This window comes from Nothobranchius furzeri, unplaced genomic scaffold (genome assembly GCF_043380555.1).
Source record: "Nothobranchius furzeri strain GRZ-AD unplaced genomic scaffold, NfurGRZ-RIMD1 Scf020, whole genome shotgun sequence".
Classification (NCBI taxonomy): Eukaryota; Metazoa; Chordata; class Actinopteri; order Cyprinodontiformes; family Nothobranchiidae; genus Nothobranchius; species Nothobranchius furzeri.
Window position 1 is genome coordinate 4,206,002 of NW_027223037.1, and position 23,233 is coordinate 4,229,234.

The 23,233-nt window shown below is 43.8% G+C and overlaps 1 protein-coding gene across 1 annotated transcript in view; it reads left to right on the plus strand.

Moving 5' to 3' along the window:
* The first annotated feature begins 1,158 nt into the window (after positions 1-1,158).
* LOC107397122 (B-cadherin) overlaps positions 1,159-23,233 on the plus strand; it is a 36,545-nt gene continuing 14,470 nt past the window's right edge. The window contains exons 1-5 of the mRNA XM_015977023.3: positions 1,159-1,545; positions 3,454-3,568; positions 19,954-20,042; positions 20,884-21,102; positions 22,931-23,071. Of these exons, the coding sequence (XP_015832509.1) occupies positions 1,498-1,545; positions 3,454-3,568; positions 19,954-20,042; positions 20,884-21,102; positions 22,931-23,071 (612 nt within the window). The 5' untranslated portion in view covers positions 1,159-1,497. The remainder of the gene's footprint in view (positions 1,546-3,453; positions 3,569-19,953; positions 20,043-20,883; positions 21,103-22,930; positions 23,072-23,233) is intronic.

Here is a 23,233-nt window from a genome sequence, read left to right on the forward strand (position 1 = left end):
AAGCATCCACTAGTGACATCAGCTTCATGTCCGACATGGAACATGATGAGCTCTTCTCATTTGTCTCCTTCGTTCTTCATCCTGTGACTCAAAAATCAATGTCAGCAAGTCAGACAGATGTATCAATAAATAAAAAGGCACTCAGAGGGAGAAGAGTGGGCTTGCTGGAGAGAGTTTGTTTCTGTCTGATGCAACGTCCACCCAGACGGAGTTTCGGTTGTCCAACTGCAGCACAAATGAAGACAAACACAAGGAAAGATCTGGTTTAACTGGGTTTACGTGTGGAAACGAATACTGAGGGTATTCTGAATAAGTTCCTTTTGGCCCTTTAAGTGATTTGGTTTTTAAAAAGGGAACATGAAACTTCAGCTACTGTTTTTCAGAGACGTGTCCGTAGCTTCAGAGATCACACGTCAGTCACTTCCTCACACATTCATATAAACACCAGCTGGTCTGGTGTGTGGCGCCGATGATGCTAAATCTAAATGTTCAGTCTCATTTTAATTTACAGCAACGTCAACAGACAGAAATGAGATATTTAACCAAATATTCAGCAAACACACTAATACTTCAGACTCCTCCAGAATAAGAGCGGTGTGAGCAGGTCCCCTTCCTCAGATCCACTGTTATGGTAAAATCATATCAGTACGTTTAATTATGGATGATGAATCCATGTGCAGGTGTAGGCCAGATGTTCTAAACAGACAGGAGGTCCTCACCCTGCCGGGTTCTCCAGGTGTCTGAATTTGAGTTTAGTTCAACTTTTATCTTAAAGCCACTTTTGTGTTTAGTTTTAAATATTTAGATTTAAGTTTCTATACTTTGATTTATTTTCATCTAGATTTACATTTAAAGACTCAGAAGAAACATTTTAATTTCCTTAAAATACTGGAAGAAGTGACTATTTTGCAATCGAGACTTCAGCAAGATTTAGCAGTGTGTGTGCGTGTGCTTGTGTGTGTGTGTGTGTGTGTGTGTGTGTGTGTGTGTGTGTGTGTGTGTGTGCGTGTGTGTGTGTGTGTGTGTGTGTGTGTGTGTGTGCGTGCTTGAAAGAGAGACAGAGAGACATAGACAGCGAGAGAGTCAGAGAGACAGACACACACAGAGAGAGAGAGAGAGAGAGAGAGAGAGAGAGAGAGAGAGAGAGAGAGAGAGAGAGAGAGAGAGAGAGAGAGAGAGAGAGAGACTTACTCCCTGTGGATGTCTAATTGTTTTCTGTTTCTGACTGCTGAGATGTTCGTAATGAAACTCCTGGTTTCTACCTTCTCAGGTGTTCGGTCTCCATGACCATATGAGGAACCCGGAACTGGCGCACCTGTGAGCTGACGTCACACGCTGAAAGTACCTGCTGTGGGTCACCGAGCAGAAACAGAGTGAAACTCGAGGAAGAAGCTACGGACGGGATTTATTAGGGATTACGCCTAAAGTGACGTGGGATTTTAGTTCTTTGGTCGGTTTTTCTTCGCGGGGAGAGTCGACTAAAGCTCGGACACACACATGGCTACCGCTCGGGTCGCCGTTTGCTGCCTTTTATTCGTGTTTCAGGTAAAACTTCCTGATTTCCTCGAGGCGCAGTTGGATTTTACTGAGACTGAAGCTGTTGGGCTGAGTCCACAGAAACCTTTCTAACCTTATTTAGGTGTTTAAATAAGGATGTTTATTAATGAGCTTTTATTGGGATTTTTTCATGTTTTTAGCACAAACTTGTGTTTCAATTGAAAACATTTTAACGGCCGCTAAAGCCGCCAGGTTAACTTGGTTAAATGAAACTACTCGTTAGTTTTACTGGTTCAGGTCGGCCTCGCCCTCCTTCCGGCGACTGCAGGTAAAATTCTAACTGAGGGTTAGGGTTAACGTAGCAAACTAAGCGGTGGTTAGTCACGTTGGTGACCAACTAGGTGGGAAGGGTAACTAGCAGGCTTGGATGTCCTAGAAGAAGAAAAGATCTTCTGATGAAGATGAAGCGCCTCTCAAATCACGAGGTGCTTCACAAAAACAAAAATATAAAAAAATTAGAAAATGGTTAAAAATATATTTAAAGTAAGCAAAAAAAGACAATTGTGATTAAAAATGTAAAGAAAGAGAGTGAATAGAAAAGAGGGAAATCAGTGGATCCTGAGGAAGGTGGAATAGGTGGGGAGAGCAGAATAGAGTGGTGAAGAAGGTCATAAAAAAGCTACTTTGAACAAGTGAGTCTTCAGCTGCTTTTTAAAGGAGACCACTGAGTCCACTGATCTCAGGCTCAGGGGGAGAGAGTTCCAGAGCGGATGTTCTGTCACCTTTGACCTTTAGCCTGGTGCGTTGCACAACCAGTAGGCTTTGGTCACTGGACCTCAGGAACCTGCTGGGGGTGTAGGGACTAAGAAGATCACCAATGTAAGATGGTGCTTGTCCATGTAAGGCCCTATAGACCAGAACCAGGATCTTGAAATGAACCCTGAAGTTGACTGGCAGCCAGTGAAGCTGGAGGAGAAGCGGGGTGATGTGGGTGTGTTTGGAGGACTTGGTCAGAAGCCGAGCACAGGCATTCTGAACCACCTGTAGACGGTTCAGGGAGGTTCTGCTCAGACACGTGAAAAGAGAGTTACAGTAGTCTAAGCGTGAGGAGATGAAGGACTGGATAACTGTCTCAAGTTCAGACCGGGACAGAATGGGACTCAGCCTAGCAATGTTCCTGAGATGGAAGAAGGAAGAGCGAACAACAGAACTGACATGAGAATCCAGGGTGAGAGCTGGGTCAAAGGTCACGCCAAGATTCCTGACAGGGTTTGGTGTGGGAAGCAGGCTGACCAAGAGATTCTCTGACTTTGGGAACCAGCTTGTCTGGGGCACAGATGGGGATCTCAGTCTTATCTTCATTCAGCTGTAGAAAGCTCCCAGCCATCCAGGTTTTGATAGAGTCTAAGCAGGTGTGTAACAGCTGCAGCTTAGACATCTCATGGGGCTTAAAGGAGATGTACAGTTGGATGTCATCTGCATCCTAACTAGTAAACCGGCTGGAGCTGGGGTCTGATTTAAATATTAGCTGAACTCAATAATAAAACTTAATAGTCTTGCATGAATATAGAATTAATAAGTTTAACCCTCTCAGGCTCAAAATAGGTGTTGCTAAAAGGACGAACAACTAAGCCCATCAGGGGTAAATGCTCATGAAATACTAGGTGGGTAGGTTTAACACCTGCCTCCAGAGGGTTAACTGTTGATCTGTTTGGTGTTTGAGGTAAAGAGATAAGAATAAAACCAACGTTGTTTCTCTGCATGTGAAGTAAATCGTTTCCCTTTATGCTTGTTTTGAATTCCGTATTTTGGGAAAATGGAAAACTGGATTCAGTCTGAAAATGATTTAATGTTAAACAGTTTTAAACGTAAATCAATGGAGCTACTAACCCATAAAGCATCATTTTGTTTAGACTTGTTTTCTGAGGCAGGTCTGATCACGCTCTTCTCTCCTAGGCCTCGGGCCTGCTGGCAGCTGAGGAGTCAACATGTGTTCCAGGATTCAAGTCTGACTTTTTAATATTCAAAGTCAGCAGAAAACACCTGAATCGAGGCACACGGCTGGGCAAAGGTACGAGTGATCATGACACTCCGTAATGCTTCACATTCCTGAAGGGTTTCCACTGCTGGGAGTCTCTTCATATGGAAAAGGTTCATTAACATCCAAGCTTGTGCTAAAAAGCTGCATTTGGTTGTGTGAAAGCAGCCTGAAGGGCTTCAGGTCTCAGCTTGCACTCGGCTCCACACCCCAGGTAATGCGCTCACCTTCAGGTCCAAACAATGTCCCCGAGCCTGTTCCACCGGCTTTGCTTTGCAAAGGCTGTTGGGAGCTGCACTTAAGGGGGTTGGGCTTTTTACCTTTAATAATAATAATAATAATACATTTTATTTCAAAGCGCCTTTCAGGACACCCAAGGTCACTTTACACAAAACACGCAATAAAATACAATAAAACAATAATAAAACCCAAAGAAGAAAAAACAGAGAGAAACATTTCAATAAAATCAGAGGTTGTAGGCAGATTTAAACATGTGTGTTTTGAGTTTTGATTGGAAAAGGGTAAAACTGTCGATGTTCCTGATGTCTGGGGGAAGTGAGTTCCAGAGTCGAGGAGCAGAGCGGCTGAAAGCTCTGCTCCCCATGGTAGCGAGACGGGCAGAAGGAACCGCAAGATGGATGGAAGAAGAAGATCTGAGTGAACGGGACGGGGTGTGAATACTTATAAGGTCTGAGATATATGGAGGAGAGAGGTTGTGGATTGCTTTGAAGGTATGGAGGAGAATTTTGAAGATGGACCTGAATTTAACTGGGAGCCAGTGGAGCTGCTGGAGAACCGGCGTGATGTGGTGAAAGGAAGGGGTTCTGGTGATAATACGGGCTGCTGAATTCTGGACCAGTTGCAGTTTATGAAGGAGTTTGTTGGGGAGACCATAAAGAAGTGAATTGCAATAGTCGAGACGGGAGGTGACGAGGCTGTGGACGAGAATGGCGGCAGTGTGAGGGGTCAGTGAGGGACGAAGACGGTTTATGGAACGTAGATGGAAGTATGCTGACCGAATTAAGTTATTAATGTGAGCCTGAAAAGAAAGGGAGCTGTCGAGAATGACACCCAGACTCTTGACATGAGGTGAGGGGGAGACTGTGGCACTGTCAATAGTTAAAGAAAAGCTGTCAGATGTTGAGAGGGTGGAGTTAGTGCCAACTAGAAGAAGTTCAGTTTTATTGCCGTTGAGTTTGAGGAAATTAGAGGTGAACCATGATTTGATTTCAGAGAGGCAGAGTGTAAGGGAGGATGGTGGGAGAGTTGAGTTGGGCTTACTGGAAATGTAGAGCTGGGTGTCATCTGCAAAGCAGTGAAACTGGATATTGAATTTGCGGAAGATTTTGCCGATAGGGAGAAGATATACTATGAAGAGGAGGGGCCCCAGGACAGAGCCCTGGGGCACACCTGACTTGACTGGGGAGGGTTCTGAGGTAAAGGATTTTAACTGGATGAACTGAGTGCGGCCAGTAAGGTAAGATTGAAACCAGCTGAGGGGGGTGTGAGTGATGCCTAAGGAATAGAGTCTATTAAGGAGGATGGGATGAGAAATGGTGTCAAAGGCCGCACTCAGATCGAGGAGAATAAGAATAGAGATTAAACCAGAATCAGCAGCAATGAGTAGGTCGTTAGTGATCTTGATGAGAGCTGTTTCTGTGCTGTGGTGGGGACGGAAGCCAGACTGAAACTGTTCATAAAGGTTATTGCGGGTGAGATGTGAATGGAGCTGAGATGCAACAGTTTTCTCAAGGACTTTGGAAATGAAGGGAAGATGGGAAATGGGACGGAGGTTATTGAAATCATTGGGATCTAAACCAGGTTTTTTTAGAATAGGGCTGACTGAAGCGGATTTGAATAGGGATGGGACCGTACCAGAGGATAGTGAGGAATGAATAATGGCTGTTATAAAAGGGAACAGAGAAGAAAGGCAGGATTTAACTAAAACAGTTGGAATAGGGTCCAGTTGACAGGTGGAAGGTTTGGATTTGGTGATGTAATCTAATATTTCTGAGGGATGGGGAAGTTCAAAGGAGGAGAACGGAACGGTGGGTTCAAATAAATCAGGAGAGGGAGGGGAGGAATGAGGTAAAGAGAGATGGATTCTATTGACCTTCTCATTAAAAAACTGAAGGAGAGAGTTACAGGTTTCTGAAGAGTAAAGATGGATGGGTAAGGAGTCGGGAGGCTGAAAAATGCTGTTCATGATGGAAAATAATGTTTTAGTGTTGCTGGAGTTGGACGAGATGAGACCGGAGTAATACTGAGATTTGGCATGGGAGATGGAGTCCTTGTAGAGAGAAATCTGAGCAGAATATAAGTCTTTATGGATGGTGAGACCGGTTTTCTTGTAGAGTCTTTCAAGCCTCCGGTTGGTAGCTTTCAAGGAGCGAAGGGCAGGGGTGAACCATGGAGCAGACCGAGTAAAATGTACAGAGCGGGATTTGATGGGAGCAAATGAATTAAGGATAGAAACCAGACCGTTATTGTACTGAATGACAAGATCATCGGGAGTAGAGGACAAATTAGGGGTCAAGGTGGCAAAACTGGAGGACAGGGAGGCTAGATCAATGTCCTTAATATTACGAAAAGAAATGATACGTGGTGACTTGATGATGGAGAGACGGAGGGGAACAGAAAAGGAGATGAGGAAGTGGTCCGTGAAAGGGAGCGGGTCAGCTGTACAGTTGGAGGGGGTCAGGCCGGAGCAGCAGATTAAATCCAGGGTGTGACCTTTAATGTGAGTGGGAAAATTGGCATATTGATGAAAACTGAGGCTGTCCAAAGATGAGGAGAAGTCTTTGCTGAGGGGGAGGGCCATATTGTCCATATGAATATTAAAATCACCAAGTAAAATTACATTTGGGGAAAGGGCGGACAGATGGGATAAAAGAGCAGAGAGTTCATTTAAAAACTCAGGGCTGAACTTGGGGGGACGATAAACAGTGACAATTATTGTGGGGGTCGGGCCGGGGAGTTGACAGGCGAGGCATTCCAGAGTGGTGAGAGGAGGAAGGCTTACGGGAAGGACCTTCCAAGTCTCGCGATAGAGTATCGCGAGACCACCGCCGCGGCCCGACCCACGGGGTTTGGAGAGGTAAACAAATCCGGGAGGAGTACAGTCATTGAGTTGTGAGAAATCGCTGGGTTGTTGCCATGTTTCGTTCAGACAAAGAAAGTCTAGCTTATGGTCACTGATGGTATCTTGGAGGAGATGTCCTTTACCAGAGAGGGAGCGAATGTTGAGAAGACCAAAATTAGCAGTGCGGAAGTCCCTGGCGACAGGAGCATTAGTCCGACTAGCCAGCCGGGCTAACACGCTGGAGTCGGCAGCTCGGCAGGTATTCCTGGGTAGCCGCTGGCTAGTCGTGGACCAGAAGGAGGGTATTCCTTTGGAGCCGTCGAGATGGAGGTTCCGCCGGGACCCCCGATGGATATACCGACGGCGAGGCTGGAAGGTGATGTCGGGGAAGAGGCACAGAGCTGGTGGTGGAGATCCGGAGTAGCGAAAGCGGAGGTTGAAGAGCTCCGCCGCCGAGTACTGGAGAAGGCCATCCACGGACAGAAGAATGAGCGACAGGATGATCCAGGCCAGTGCGAGGCACACAGAAATCCTGCTGGACCACATTATGGAGTGGAGCAGGGAGGTGGTGATGTGCAACCAGAACGCAAGCTGAGCAGGTAGGTGAAAATGAGTTTTCACCGACACAGGGATGTGACCAGGGTGAAAAAGAAGAGAAAAAAAAAATACAAAAAGTTTGTTTGCCAGCGAGCAGCGGCAGCGAGACGCGCCAGCGTTCACTCAACCGGAACCGGAATAGGAACCTTTCACTGTTGGAAGTGAAGAGCCTTTACAGGATGCAAAGTCCTTCACAATAAAATAGATGTAGATAAAATGCAAAGGTGTGAAACCAAAACAGTAGAATTTATATAATTGATATGATTTTAAAACTGGTTAATTGGAAACATTTTTTAGATTAATATCCAAACCTGAAATCAAACGGAGGGTGATACGTTGTTTCTGAACGTGTCCCCGATCTGCCAAAGCACAAAGGCCATACAATCTACACATATCTAATCGGCAATAGAAGAGCATGTTTCCGCCCGGACCGTTTTAGATGCAACACGCTTCGAGCCTGATCCTGTTGAAGTGATTTTTGGACTGCCCCCAATAGGGCTTGTGATTGTTGTCATCACTGGCACAGCCGCCATGTTTATAGCCTTGTTGTTACTTCAGACAACCGTGCGCTCAGTCTCTCAGCTTCATGTGATCCATTATTACTCAACCATGGTAATCGTTGCTGTGTTGTGGGGTGCAACAATGCAACATGTATCATGTGATCGCCGGTAAAAAACTGGCTAACTTTTCACCGTTTTCCTGTTTGGTGTCATAACCATGGAGACCAAGTATCTAACATAACCAAGTGCCATCGGCTCGCTGTAGGGCAACGGTGTCCAACTCAAATTCCCACCAGGCCAAAATGAAAAACTGGGACGAAGTCGCGGGCCAAACTTTTTAAAAAAGTGACGCAAATGTGCAGATTTTCCTTTATCTACAGACATGAACGGTTGAAACTTTTCATTTGGAAACACACTTATTTTTGCAGTAACACTGAATGTGGAATAACCACCTTACACACGAGCAAGTCCATTTTAAATAAAGCACATCCGTGGTATTCGTTACTTATGTCTCAATTTTTAAATAGTTTATTCCTTAAAATCTGCACATATTCAGCATTTCTTCTTATTTTTTATCTTTTGAATCTTTTAGGTGTCTCTATTTTGTTTTCTTGTTTATTCTTTATTTTGGACTCTCCTTTGTTGCTCCTGTAATGAATGTTATTGCTGCTGTGTGTGACACCAAGCTTTGCCCACTGAGGGACAAAAAGGGATTTTCTATTTTATTTCTATTCTATCTGTATTCTGTCCTGTTTTAAAGTAGGTTTAATTTATTTTCACAGACCAACAACACAAATAAAAAATGGTCATTCTCTTAAATGAAAATGCAATATCTCACTTATTAACTTTCATGCTTTGGAGCAGGAAAGGTTAATAAAAGCAAAATAATTCAGTCCCAGTTTTCTCCACTCTGGTTTCCTGTGATGCTCACCCGTTCCATCAGACCTGCACCTGTGGGGTTGGGCTCTGAGCTGAGGAAGGAGTTCATCAGTGAGAAACAGTTGCTCACACAAGTTTGTGCTGCTGGACATGGAGAGCATCTGGACCATGCAGTTGTGTCAGGGAGGGGGATCAAAGCCGCAGCAGCCACAGTCATGTGACGAGCGTGTTGCTAACCTGGAGTTAAATCATCTTGGTCTGGAAGTTGGTCGGCGCACTTTCTATTCAATTCAGTTCAAAAATACTTTATTAATCCCAGAGGGAAATTGATTGCTGTAGTAGCTCAGAATAATAATAATAATCAAGTCATCAAAGAGTTGTTGTATAGTACAATGGCTGTTGGCAGGAAGGATCTCCAGTAGTGGTCAGTGTTGCAGCCAAACTGAAGAAGCCTCTGACTGAAGACACTCTTCCGTTGTCGGACAGTCTTGTGAAGAGAATGCTCAGGGTTGTCCATAATTTTCTTGATTCTCTGGAGAATCCTTCTTTGCATTATCTCCTCCAGTGGTTCCACAGTCGTCCCCAGAACAGAACCAGCCTTTATTAGGCTGTTGAGCCTTTTCAGGTTCCTGCTTCTGATGCTGCTACCCCAACAGACGATAGCTGAAGAGATTACACTCTCAACAACAGACTTGTAGAAGATCTGCAGCATCTTGCTACAGACATTGAAGGACCTAAGCTTCCTCAAGAAGTGCAGTCTGCTGTGTCCCTTCTTGTAAACGGCTTCACTGTTCTTTCTCCAGTCCAGTCTGTTGTCCAGGTGAACTCCAAGGTATTTGTATTCCTCAACCACCTCCACTTCTTCTCCCATGATGGAAACAGTGTTTGACTCCACTAGGGCTGCAGCTATCTAATATTTTAGTAATCGAGTACTCTATCGAATATCCGGATCGAGTAATCGAATAAAACATACTTTTGCTAAATTAAGGTTCAATTATAAATATACAATATAAAATAGACAGACTTAATAATGAGAACAACAAATTTAAATGTTATGTATAAATGATATTTTATTAGTAATTGTTTCTTTAGAAAAATCAGAACTAAAATTACTTCCACCTTAACATTTGAGATGAAAACACAAATATAGATAATATTACTTTAAACTTAACTTTCCCTGAGACAGTTACATAAAAAAATAAAAATATTCTTTGAATAACAAAAAAGCAGTTATCACTCTTAGTATCAAAAAGAATGTGCAATAAATTGTGCCATCAACAGTGCCCTTCAAATGTGCAACTTTATATTCAGAACTAACATGTAAGACAGTAACTTGGCCCACAAGTCCTACTACTGTAAACAAGGATTTTAAACCGTCCTCAAGAGACTGTCTGGGGAGTGGAAGTACAATCTATCCAAGGAGCCTGTGGTTGCAGTGAAGGAAGGTGAGCATATCTACATGCTCAGGGCTGAGGCTTGCCCTCTTCTTTGACACAATATTACCTGCTGCTGAAAACAACCGCTCAGATGGGGTGGATGTAGCTGGAATGCAGAGCAGGGAGTTTGCCAGCTTCGCCAATGTTGGAAAGCGTTGTTCATTAGCTTTCCACCAGATCAGAGGATCATCCTTCTTTGGAAGGGACTGTTCTCCGAAATAGACCTGTGACTGTTGGGGGGGAAAAAGAACAAACAAACAAAATCTAAAAATGTGTTTGGCTTATTCAACATTATGAAGTATTCATTTTCTGTTCTAGTAGAACATTTGAACTGCCTTATAGGAAATTGTTACCAAAATAAAAGGGGCAAAAAAACAAAGCATTTTTTATGTTTACCTCATTCTGTATAGCTTCATTTGACAGCTGTTCATCTTGCTCTTCATCACTGCTGGTGGAGTCCGAGTCAAGGAAGGATGTGGTCATCTTGTCTTTATGTGCTGTAGATGGAGCACCCTCTGCTGTGCTGGATGCTTCATTTCCGCATCTAGTAGGCCTCAGTTGCTGCTTGACAGCAAGTGCCATGGTTTGCAATGCGTTTTTGACTCCAAATGCTTGGTCAGCAGGCAAGAATTTGAGTTTTCGAAACCTGGGATCCAGAGAAGCAGCAAGCAGTGTGATGTTTGGAGACTCAGGTTTGAACTCACCCAAGTCTTTCCATCTTGTTGTGACCTGTTCTTTTGCATGAGTCTGGAATGACACCACAGGTGGTGACTCGAGATTCTGACTCTGGAGTGACTTCTTAATTTTGTCAACAACATGTGGAAGTGCAGAAAGCGTAACATATTGCTCTCCACTCATAAAAACTGTGGCAGAGTGGAAGGGCTCAAGGACCTGGTAGAGCTCCTCAATCAGGCTCCACTGGTCATGTTTGAGATCCAGGTATTGTTTCCCTCTTTGGGTCACTTCTGGGTCAGACAATGTAGCAGCCACTGGCCATCTTTGTTCCTGCAGCCTTGACAACATGGCATAGGTGCTGTTCCAGCGTGTGCAGACATCCTGCAACAGCATGTTTTCTTTGGTCCCCATATGCCTCTGCTTGACCTTTAACTTTGTGCTTGCCAATTCACTTTTCTTAAAATGTTCGACAAGAGTTCTTGCTGCACCCACACACCTGGAGATAGCCTGTTGGCTTTTTAAAGTGTTTTGCACAACCAAGTTGAGGGTGTGTCCTGCACATGTCAGTGCTCCCATCCATGCTTTGCATGCAAAATCTTTGTTGCAGCTACAACATTGGCACCATTGTCATGTACAACAGCCTTGATTTTCTCTGGTGGAATGCTGAATTTGGCAATTACCTCCTCAATCCAATCTGCAATGTTTGCAGCTGTGTGCCTCTCCTCCAAAGGCAATGAGACATAATTTTCCAGTTTTCTAGGTAGTGGCATGTTACCCCCATGTATGCCTCTGTTGCCACACTTGTCCAGATATCAGTAGTAAGTGCTATGGTGTCAGTCTCTTGCAGGGCTTTCTTCATCTTGTTTTTGATGTCTTCATATTTTTCTTCCAACCGCTTTGTGAAGAAGGTCCGAGATGGAAGAGCATAATTTGGCTGGAAAGCAGCAATCATCGCTTTGAAGTCAGCATCCTCCACCATGCTCAGCGGGCGCATGTCTGTAACCAACATATTTAGAATGTGGTCTGTCAGTACGGCTGCTTGTGCTGGGGTGCAGGCAGGTGCTTTCAGCAGAAATCTATCCAGGACAGGTTGTGATGTTTTACTGAAAAAAAGGCAAAAAATAAATAAAGTGAAGTAAAACATTCCTAAATTGCAATTAGAGTTTGGTACATTTCCATGGAAGGCTATGCTGGGGAATTTTGGAAATATTTAAAATTAGAAACTGTGCACAAGAAATAGGGGAATTCATGAAAATTAACTGGAATTTGGGGATAATTTTAACAAACTCATTCAAACAAAGGTTTTTTTTGTTGTAAACCAAATTTTAAAATATACTTTTTAACAGATGTATTTTAAAGCAGCACTTTAAAACTAACTTATAACAAATAAATGTATGTTATTGACACTACATTTGAGTCAGCATTTACGTCCTGAAATAAAAGTTTATTTACCTGGTCTCGGCACGTCCACTCATGCCCTCAGTCGGATGCTTTCTTAAGAGGTGCTGCAGCATGGAAGAAGTGCTGTTGTGGTATGCTAGCTCCACCTTGCAATGCTTGCATACAACATTTTCCTTGCTTTTTAACGTGAAGTGATCCCACACCTTGGATAACTTCTGTCGCTTCCTATTTCCCTTGTTTTGGTCTTGCTTGTTTTCATTTATTTCCGTGGCGTCTGCCATTGTCGGCTGTCCAGCTGAAAAGACGAAAAAACCGCTGCGCCTGCGCGCTGTGCAGTAGAGTGCATGGCACGTATAATCTGTGACGTAACCGCGTTGTGCAACACAATGAATCCGTGCGAAACGCCGTTTTTTTTTTTCAGCTATGGTCTATTTAACGAGTCCTCGAGGCAGCGGAAAATCCTCGAATATTTTTTGTCCTCGAATCATTCGAGTTACTCGAGGATTCGTTGCAGCCCTAGACTACACCCTGTTTCTTCTGAAGTCTAAAATCATCTCCTTTGGTTTGTTCACGTTCAAGGTCAGATGATTGTTTCCACACCATGCCACAAAGCGCTCCACCAGCTCTCTGTACTCGGCTTCCTGTCCATCTCTTGATACACCCGACAACTGCAGAGTCATCGGAGTATTTCTGTAGATGACAGGTCTCTTATTTGTACTGGAAGTCTGAGGTGTACAGGGTGAAAAGGAATAGTGAGAGTACAGTCCCCTGTGGTGCTCCAATGTTACTGATCGCCTGGCTTGATGTGCAGTTCTTGAGCCTCACAAACTGTGGTCTGTTTGTCAGGTAGTCTTTAATCCAGGCGATAGCTGAAGCCCTCACCTGTGTCTTCTGGTGTTTCTGGCAAAGTACATCAGGCTGGATTGTGTTAAATGCACTGGAGAAATCAAAGAACATGACCCTGACAGTGCTGCCTGCTTTGTCCAGATGAAAGTGGGTTGGTTGAAGCAGCTGGATGATGGCATCTTCAACTCCAACTCCATGGCGATAAGCAAACTGCAGCGGGTCCTGATATGTCCTAGTTTGCTTATTTAGGTGGACCAACAGGAGTCTCTCCAGGACCTTCATGATGCGGGATGTGAGGGCAACCGGTCTGTAGTCGTCATTGACTGATGGGCGAGTTTTCTTTGGAACTGGAACAAGGCAGGATGTCTTCCATAGGACTGGACCCTTCTCCTGGGCCAGGCTGAGGTTGAAGAGGTGCTGCAGAATCCCACAGAGCTGCTCTGCACAGGCCTTCAGTACTCTGGGGCTGACACCATCTGGACCTGCAGCCTTGTTCCTGTTCATTCTCTCCAGCTGCCTCTTCACCTGACTTCTTGAGACAGATAGGTGGGAGGGGGGAGGTAAATGGGGCAGCAGCATCTCCTGACTTTGTTGAAGACAGATTTATAGAATCAGTAGAGTCCATGACTGCGTTGAAGGACAAAAGAGCTGGCGTGTGACAGGAAAATGTTGGATCAGAGGAGGATGGGATGTCTGATTGGCTGGGGACAGGCGAGGAGGATGCTGGGTTTGTTCCTGAACTGAACCTATTGAAGAACTTGTTCAGTTCATTGGCTGTGTCCAGGCTGCCATCTGTGCAATCCTTCCTCTGCTTGAAGCCTGTGATCTTCTTCATCCCTGACCAGACATCTCTGATATTGTTCCTCTGTAGTTTGTTCTCCAGCTTCTTCCTGTATGCCTCCTTGCTGTCTCTGATCTTGATCTTCAGTTGCTTCTGTATACTCCTCAATAATTCCCTGTCTCCCTCCTTGAAGGCTTTTTTCTCATTTAGCAGAATCTTCAGTTCACCGGTGATCCAGGGTTTGTTATTAGTGAAGCATCTCACTGTTCTGGTGGGTGATGTTGTCCACACAGAAGTTTATATAGTCAGTGACACATCCAGTCATGTCATTGATGCCCTCTTCATATCCTTGGCAATGTCAGCAGCAACAGATTACTGAGCTGTTAAAATCCATTTCTGGGCTTCAAAGTTGGCTAATTGCTGAGTAAACTCTGCGCTAAGAGAAGTGTTTGTCCGAGCCAGAGGAGGTCACGCTGCAGACGCTGATGCTAGTAGCATGGATGCTAATGACTGTAAACATTCTGCTTGAAGCATCAACATGTTCCATCGTTGTTGAAACTCCTTCCTTCTGCATCAATCTTTCTAGTCCTAGACATGTTGGGATGATGTGTGGACAGTTCACTTGTTTGTCCGGAACTGCGCTGCTCTGGGTGGCTGCATGTTGGAGTAGCTCGGTTGACTATAAAGTTTTGCCTTTTCTTGGGCATTTTTTCTTCTAGTTTCTCAAGAAAAACTGTATTTTTTTGTACATTTTACTTTTCTGTTTCTGGTGCTGTGAAGCTTGGAGGATTTTTACTATTATTTTTTAGCCTTTTTCACCTTTTGAGCATTTGTTATGATGCATAACCATGGCAACAGTCTGGTTTACAATCGGGAGCAGCCGATTAGCATTGGAAAGGCTGAAATAATACCTCAACTCAAGCCACAAATCCCAAATGAGCTAAAACGCAAGAAGCGTGGATGCAGAGCGGGAGCAAAACGGAGACAGAGAGAGGAAATTCAAACCATCTCTTCCATAGATCATAATGGGCAATGTGAGATCACTGGCCAACAAGATGGAGGAACTCCAAGCCCTTTCAAGGACTCAGCCAGAGTTTCGGCAGTTTCGGAACCACTGGAGGAGATGATGCAAAGAAGGATTCTCCAGAGAATCAAGAAAATTTTGGACAACCATGAGCATTCTCTTCACAAGACTGTCCGACAACGGAAGAGTGTCTTCAGTCAGAAGCTTGTTCAGGTTCGCTGCAACACTGACCGCTACTGGAGATCCTTCCTGCCAACAGCCATTGTAATATACAACAACTCTTTGACGACTTGATTATTATTATTATTCTGAGCTACTACAGCAATCAGTTTCCCTCTGGGATTATTAAAGTATTTTTGAATTGAATTGAATTAATTACACATGGAAGTCAGGGGTGGACCTTTAAAGCGCCCAAGCGCCAATGGCGCTAAATTTTCTCGTCGGGCGGTAAATACTTGACGACTTACCGCCCGGGTGGCGCCCAAGCCTTATTTGTCATTTACACACCGGCTTTCACCTACATCATGGCCCCGCCCTGTAGGAAGCTGCCGTTTTCGTTTCGCGCGCGTGAACCTGCGCGCCTCTAGCCACGTACTGCACTTGTACGATTCGTGCATGTACTGCACATTCTAGTTATAGTCATGTGAACTATAAGTTCACTATTAAAGACGAAGTGGAACCACGCTAGAAACACACAAGCACGCAGGGAGATCGCGCCACCACAGGGATGGGGTTTCTTGATGAAATCTCCGGCAAAACGCTTTAAAACTGGTGAGGAGAAGCGAGACAGTTCGAAACTGTATGAAGCAGAGAAGCGTGTGCGTAGGTGGAATGATTCTTGGCGGTTTAAAGAAGACGGGAGGCGCAGAGAATGGCCGTGTTCGAGTTGAGCAGCGCATCGCCTGGAAAACAGACGAGAGCAGACGGAAGCAGCGGGGGAGGGGCTGAAAGCCGGCGTTTCGCCCGGGACACACCGGCCGCGGAAGCGCCCGAAGCGAAATCCGGCCGCTGTTCGCCGCTCCTCAGTTAAGATCAGACGCGCCCTAGTCGAGGCGTGCCTCGGCTCAGCTGTAGTTTTTCTTTTAACTACTTGTCTTCCATTTCCTCTCTATCTTTTCTCAGCTCTTTTCATCTACGTGTGAGTGAGTGAGTGAGTGACACTATGGTGTGAACCAATTGTTTCTGCCAGTTGAATCTCTTGGATTTCCCTGCATGTGTAGCTCGAAGGTGACGGTGGCTGAAGATATCGCGTTAGCATTCACACTTGTTCAATTTTCAATTTTAATTCTGGTGCCTGTTAGCAGCCGAAACACATCCTCATGTGCTTGTGGATATCATATATTGTATATGAAAACATGACTAATAATAAGTAAAGGTTAGCAGCTGTAGCTTCAGCGTGCTCATAGGAAGCGTGACAAAAGAAAACAAAACACATTTCTCTTTATGGCCTATATTGTCATCATCAACATAACATGATTTACAGAATACATGTGAACAACTAACATTTCATGTTCTACCACCGGATGTTTGGATCAAAATATGAACCAATCAGATCTTAGATCAGGTGAGAGCCAGGCGTTTCCCGTCATCCTCCAGGTTTTGCAGCCGAGGGAGAGCAACTGCAGCACCTTGCTCCAAAATCTGCGGCCGCCTTGATCTCAAGAGTTTATCGTTGCCTACGTATGCATGACGTCAGAGCAAGTCGGCGTCAAGTCGGACAGAAATCTAAACGGCATGCACTGCTCGCCGATCACCGCTGGTCTAATCTGCGCAGAACTGGCTCATCTCGAACACAGCCAATGGCTCGAGTACAGCAAAGCGGAGTTGGTGATGTACTGCGTTGTATGCCGGAAGTATGCAACAACAAAATCGTGTTTTGTTGAGGGAACAAACAAATTCAAACTTGAATACGTTATTATGTTTGTGAATGTGTACAAAATAAAGGTTTATTACATTTAAAACGGTTCAGTTGTTATTTTGACTCGTTTTGGCAGCTGACCAGCGGGGCCGGTAGATTCTTGGCGGGGTCGGTAAATATTCAGAGTTACCGGCCCGGCTGGCCGGTTGGTTTTGAAGTTAATTTCCACCCCTGGAAGTGGATACACTGCGACCTAGTGGTGAGTTACTGCACTAGGAACATAATCGCTGTGCTTTATGGGAAATGTAGTTTATAGTCAATGTATGCTTTGAAGCAGCATAGTTTTATTTAAGACACTTGAATCTCTCGCGGGCCTTGTGTCTGACACGTGTACTGTAAGGCAACAAAACTTCACCCTCCACAGTATCCCGGTCTTGATGAGAGAGCATCCTGGTAAGTTAGATGATATGTTCTTTTAAAACATCCTTTTAGTTAAATCCAGAGTGCACTCACACCTTGGTAGGCTAATGCGGCACACTGACACTTACTAGAAAAACCAGCAAATGAAAGGTTTACCTCTCATCCAGTTGTTTACATCTGCTCACACCACAAACAAGATAGCTGAAAATGTCCGTCATGCAGAGCTGCAGCAGCAGTTACCATCAGTGCTCCAGTCTTGGGTCTTTCACATAGACCCAAACCATTTATAATCATTTTGTCCACACGCGTATCCCTGTACATTCTGCTTCCTTTTCGTGATTTTGTTTATGTTTATGTATTTAGCAGACGCTTTCGTCCAAAGCGACTTACAAGTGATAATTGGCATGTTGCCCTTGAGGCTAACAACAACAATAACAACAACTTGACATCAATCATGGAGAGGAAGGGACAAGGAGTGGACAGTAGAGAGGGGGACGGGTGCAGGGAAGGTGCTAGCTCTCTGAAGAGCAGGGTCTTCAGGAGTTTCTTGAAAATTGAAAAGGAAGCCGCAGTTCTGGTAGTGCTTGGAAGGTCATTCCACATTTGTGGAACGATGCATGAGAAGAGTCTGGATTGTCCTGAGCCTGGTGTAGGCACTGCTAGCCGACGATCCTGTGATGAGCGGCCTGGCCGAGACGTAAGCCTTTGCAAGAGGATTCAGGTAGATGGGAGCCGTACCATCTCGGACTTTGTATGCTAGTGTTAGCAATTTGAATGTGATGCGTGATGCTAGCGGTAGCCAGTGGAGCTCAATGAACAGAGGGGTGACGTGTGCTCTTTTTGGCTGATTGAAGACCACACACGCCGCATGTTTAACACTTGTTCTCCCACATCATCTTCTCTGCGATCTGTTTTTTTCCACGGTTTCCACTCCTGAGGCAACCAACATGTCCGCCACGTCCCAGAATGCAACCCGTAATCAGGTGTGATCATAAGCCTTATAGCATTTCTAGAATGGTGGAATTTTGTCTCCAGCAGCTTGTTGATTTTCTAATTTTAATCACTAGCCACGTTTACATGCACACATTTAATCGGATTGAACGCCCAATGAGATCAAAAATTCTGCACATAAACACGTCAATCGGAAAGTTCTGATCCAATTCGGCCTGATCGGTATGAAATTTCAATCCGATAGAGAGGTAGTTTGTCCGATCCTCATTCCGGTTGACGTGCATGTACACAGCCATTCAGATTGTTGGAGTAAAGTAACACCCACTGTGCCTGTGCAACACCCAACAAGCCTCCCCGCCATCATTTGGACAACCTGACTTAAAAAATGACAACAAGCGCCAGCTTTTTAATTTGATGGCAAGCCGTCCCGTTTCTGTAATATCTAATCCAGAAGACAGAACTTGCATTTTGTGGAAGTGATATAAAAATCAGTAATCGGTAATGAGTCTGAATACCCCCCCCCCCCCCCCCCCCCCCGCAAGAGGCAAAGGCATATTGTTAAAAATAAAACACAGCAAAGCATACAGCTGCAATTATTCATGGAGGAAAACGTAACTTCTATGAGCAAAATAAAGACATTAAATTGATTAAATGAATCAGAAAAACAAGATGATTTGTTTTTTTCTGATTTTACATTTTTCATTTTGTTTCATGACGTTTACAATTTTTTTTTCCGGGAAAGAAAACTCTGAGCATGCTCAACCTATTTAATCTGAATAATTAGTGCATATAAACTCATGGCATGATTGGATCATTACTGCTAGTGTGCATTTGAACAGATTCGGGATTTCCGATCAACCGGGATTTGAATCGGATTGGGGAAACTTGGCGCATATAAACGTGGCTACTGAGGCCTGTCTTTGAGCAGTAAAAAAATAATTTTGGGTTTTCAAAATAAAGAAAAATCTAACTTTTGTGGCCCACGATGACTTAAATGTGATGTGTACTTTCTTGGAGGAAAGTCATCTAGCCCACTACATTTGGGAAAAATAAAAATGTTCAAAGGTCCGACCCCTTTCTTCATTGAGCCAGTAAATGATGAGATTTTGAAGCCTAATATTCCTTTTTTGCAGTTTTAACGATGTTTTTTCACACCTGACTTAAAAGAAGAAATACTAATTTATAACAGGCAAAATGAAACTATTTAATGCATTTTGAAGTCTGTTCCTTAGTAAGTCTTAAATATTCGTCTATAAAGCCTCTGTTTAGAGAAATGGCTCTCAGAGTGGATGAGCTAATGGCTAGTCTGAATGCTAGCATTCTAAAAAAAAGTAAATTAGAACCTTTCACACAGTTTTATAAATCTTACAGCCTAGGGCACATCGGAGACATTTTAAATAGAAGCCAGTATAGTTGATGAGTGGAAACACAAGGAGCGCCGCGTCCCAGAAGCGCGGCACTGAAAATGGGCGCCGTGGCTGTTTACGACATTGTGGGGTACTTTACAACAGACATTACGACGCGGAACGGCTTTACGGCACAAACCCAGCTGCAGCTTTGATAACTTCAAAGTACTATTGATCTTAAATTCTAATAAATTGCATGCTTATTTATTTTTATTGAATTAGTCTAACAAAACACGACGGCAAGTCTGATCACGTATGAGCAATAGTCAAATCCCGCTTCCTTTTCCCAAGTCCCGCATGATGTTGTAACTATCGCGCCTGTCTATCTCCGGTGTGCCCCAGGATTTAAACTGCAGTCACTGATTGGTGCATAAATACAACATTTCTGCTGAGTCCCTGGATGCACCAAAAGTGCTTAGTTGTTGAAGAGAGGATTAGGAATATTTCTCCAAACAAAGGCTGTTCAGGTGACCGTCTCCAGCAGGTTGCCAGTTACTGCGGGCTTTTTCTTTCCTTTCTGTGTTTATTTGTAATAAAAATGACTTGTTCTGTTCTTTTTCAGTTGACTTCTCCGACTGCACGCTGCGAACCAGGTTCCTTTTCACCACTGATGACAATCGTTTTGTTGTGCACTCAGATGGAACGTTAGCTGTGAGTGAAGCACTTCTGTTCAGGTTTTTATTTAAAGAGACGATGTGTAGTTTTTACCATTACTTTCTGGAAATATCCAACAAAATGTTGTTAAATGAATGCAAAGATGCCCATTTGTTGAAAAATATTGGCGGCTTTTGTAACATGTAACCATACAAATCAGGTCTAAAATACATGGGAGCCCATGTGGACAAAATGCATTTACTGATTTGTAACAGATGGTTACAAAACTTTGGTCGTACGTGTTTTACACATTCACCTCTTCACTTGTTGCCACTGATGAAAGGGCGTCTGATGTGCTTATTTTGCTAAAGCTTGATCTCCCCAGGGCTTTTTGACCCTGATGGGCATCCACTGATGTCTGCTTGCTTGCAATGATTATGGTATCTACTGCCCCCTATCGCCAGGAAAAATACACATGGTCACTTTAGTGTTCATCTCAGACCTGTTGAATGTTCTGGTGTTTTGGGTCAGTTCTGTTACAGAAATGTGGACCAGGGCTTTGGTGGACGATTAAACCATAATTCTGTCACACTGGTTGTAGAAAATATGAAGATATTTGAGATACTTTGGTGAAAATATGAATTCAGACATTTCATTTAACTGCGGCTCCCATCATTATTGTGGATGATGCATATTTTCTGTTAGTAACAGTGTTCTTTTGGACTATTGAAGAAAAAGATGTTAACAGTTTGGAATTTAATGAAAAATTTAAATTAGCTTCATAAACAAACCATTTAAGACATTCTAAACCCTTTTTGTGTTAGACATCTGGCATATTCAAGCTTTCTAAGTGTTGTTGAGTCCAGGCTTGTTGCTGAAGTCTGGCCTTCTCCTGCAGGTAAAGAGACCGGTTCTTCTTCACGAGGGACAATGGGACTTTTTTGTCCACTCCTGGGACTCGCAAGGCAAGAAAATGACTGTTCCTGTCCAGCTGCTGCGTCAGGGGCATCACCATGGAAACATGCAGAATGTGGAGCATCACCATGGGGCCCAGAACCAGAACTGTACAGAAGAAGGCTCGGAGGCAAACCCAGAAGGCTCGGAGGCAAACCCAGAGGTATCCTTAGAAGACCAGATGGGTCATAAGTTTCCTCTGATAAACGAGCTTTCAGATAGTTTCTGTTGAATTTCTTCTGTCCTTTTGTACAGATGAGGTTACTGTTAAGACACCGCCACCCTGTGGCCATATTTAGAACAACATCCTTTTGTCATTGTTTCCCATTACATTTATCATCCCCCCCCCCTTTTTTTTTATTTAAACACAAACAAGATGAAACGGATTATTTTAGGGGATGTTTTGAAGAGTTGAGCAATTCTCTCGGTTCTCTTGATCCTCATGGCTGTTTTTACTGTCGGAAAGCAAACATCCTCGTGTCAGATTACCAAAACTAAAATCTTTCTCCCTCTAAAGCCTCACTTCTGTGTCTTGACACCTGCTGGTCTCTGTATGGTCATGTCAGTTATTTTAGCAGATTTATATTGGCTACCTGTTTTTGTTTCTGTTACTAACTTCTGAAGCTTTAGCAAGTTTAATAACCATTTCCTAGAACCTGGGCCCTCATTCATCAAACGTCTGTAGAAATATTCCTAAATTCCTTCCTATTAACAAAATTTAGAATGTTCGTGCGAACGGTCAAAATCCTGATTTATGACTCACGCGGTGGCCTCTTGTACACACATTCCTCCACACTCCACTGATAATAAATCCCTCCTGTGCGTACCCAGGTGCTCGTGTCCGCTTTGTCATTTACATACAGAAACACCCTCAATTACCCATATTTGGTCACGCTAGGTCTTCGGTACATGAGGAGATTCCTTGGTTTCTACCCAGAAAAAGAAAACATGCAAGACACTTTCTGCCCAAGTGCCCAACCAGAGATTATAAACACGGTCGGGACAGAGGAGAGGTTCCTGTCGAGAATAAATAAAAACTTTAATCTGATCAATCGTAGAGTAACTGGTTGTTGTCTTCACATAAGGACTGGCTGGCCCTCTCCCTAGCCACTCCTGCTACCCCCTGTTGATTTAGGACTTGCCTCCTCCTTTTACCTCCAGGCTCAACCATGATGCTAAGTAAAAGCAAAAATCTTTTTTCTTATGCTATTTATTGATGGTCGGCTAAGTGATAGAGTAAAATGTTATCAGGAGAGGGAGAATGTTTAAGTGGTTAGCAGCAGTGTGCTAGACGATGGCCCCCTCCATGAGGCCACCACAGCTCAGCAGAACATCGTTGTAGCTTCTTCTGGGGAGAAAAACACTTAAAAAAAAAAAAAAAAGTTAACAGCTGAAAAAGCAGAAAATAATACAGTTAAAGAGCAGATTGTAGAAGAAAGTAGTCGAGTGTGGAAAGTGGTCAGTGTATCCTCCAGCACTCTAAGCCTATAGCAGCATAACTACAAAGATAACTCTGGATAACCTAGCCTTTTAGATGGGGGCATATTGGAGTCAGGGCAAGGGAGAGCCGTCTTTACCGACTGTACACTCCACCTCCCTCTACTCCCCCACTTGTCCAGATCTCGGCTAACATCAGATTTTAACCATAGGCCCTATCAAATAAAAATGTTTTAAGCCTATTCTTAAAAGTAGACAAGGTGTCTGCCTCATGGACTAAAGCTGGGAGCTGGTTTCACAAGAGAGGAGCCTGATTGGCTAAAAGATCTGCCTCCCATCCTATTTATAAAATGAATATTGATGTGGTGGAACTTGTTAAAATTAACGCTAAGCCATTGTTATTCCACCTGAAAATCTCTGGATGAATTTAAAGGTCATGTTTGCTGTATTTTTTTTAAAGGTTTATCAGTGAACTTGATTTCTGCTCAGTACAAGGCAGAAAAATCTAATGCTCCATTTGTATTTGTTTTTCATTGATGCGTTTTATTTTGTAGAGTACAGCTGATCCTCAGGTGCCCATCCTGACGTTCCCAAAGTCTAGTAAAGGACTAGGTAGGATTAAGCGAGGCTGGGTCATCCCCCCCATCAATGTTCCTGAGAATTACAGAGGAAAGTTTCCCCAACAACTTGTCCAGGTAAGGGAAAGATGAAAGGTGTGATGCTTCATTTTACATTTTTTATTTTGCATCTGAGCCTTTTGTTCTTGGTGCTTTCTGCTCTGTTATCGTATAAAGTTTTGCTTTTTAAGTGTGTTTGGATGGTAAGGACAGGACACTCCGACTCGTTGTTTTCCTTTC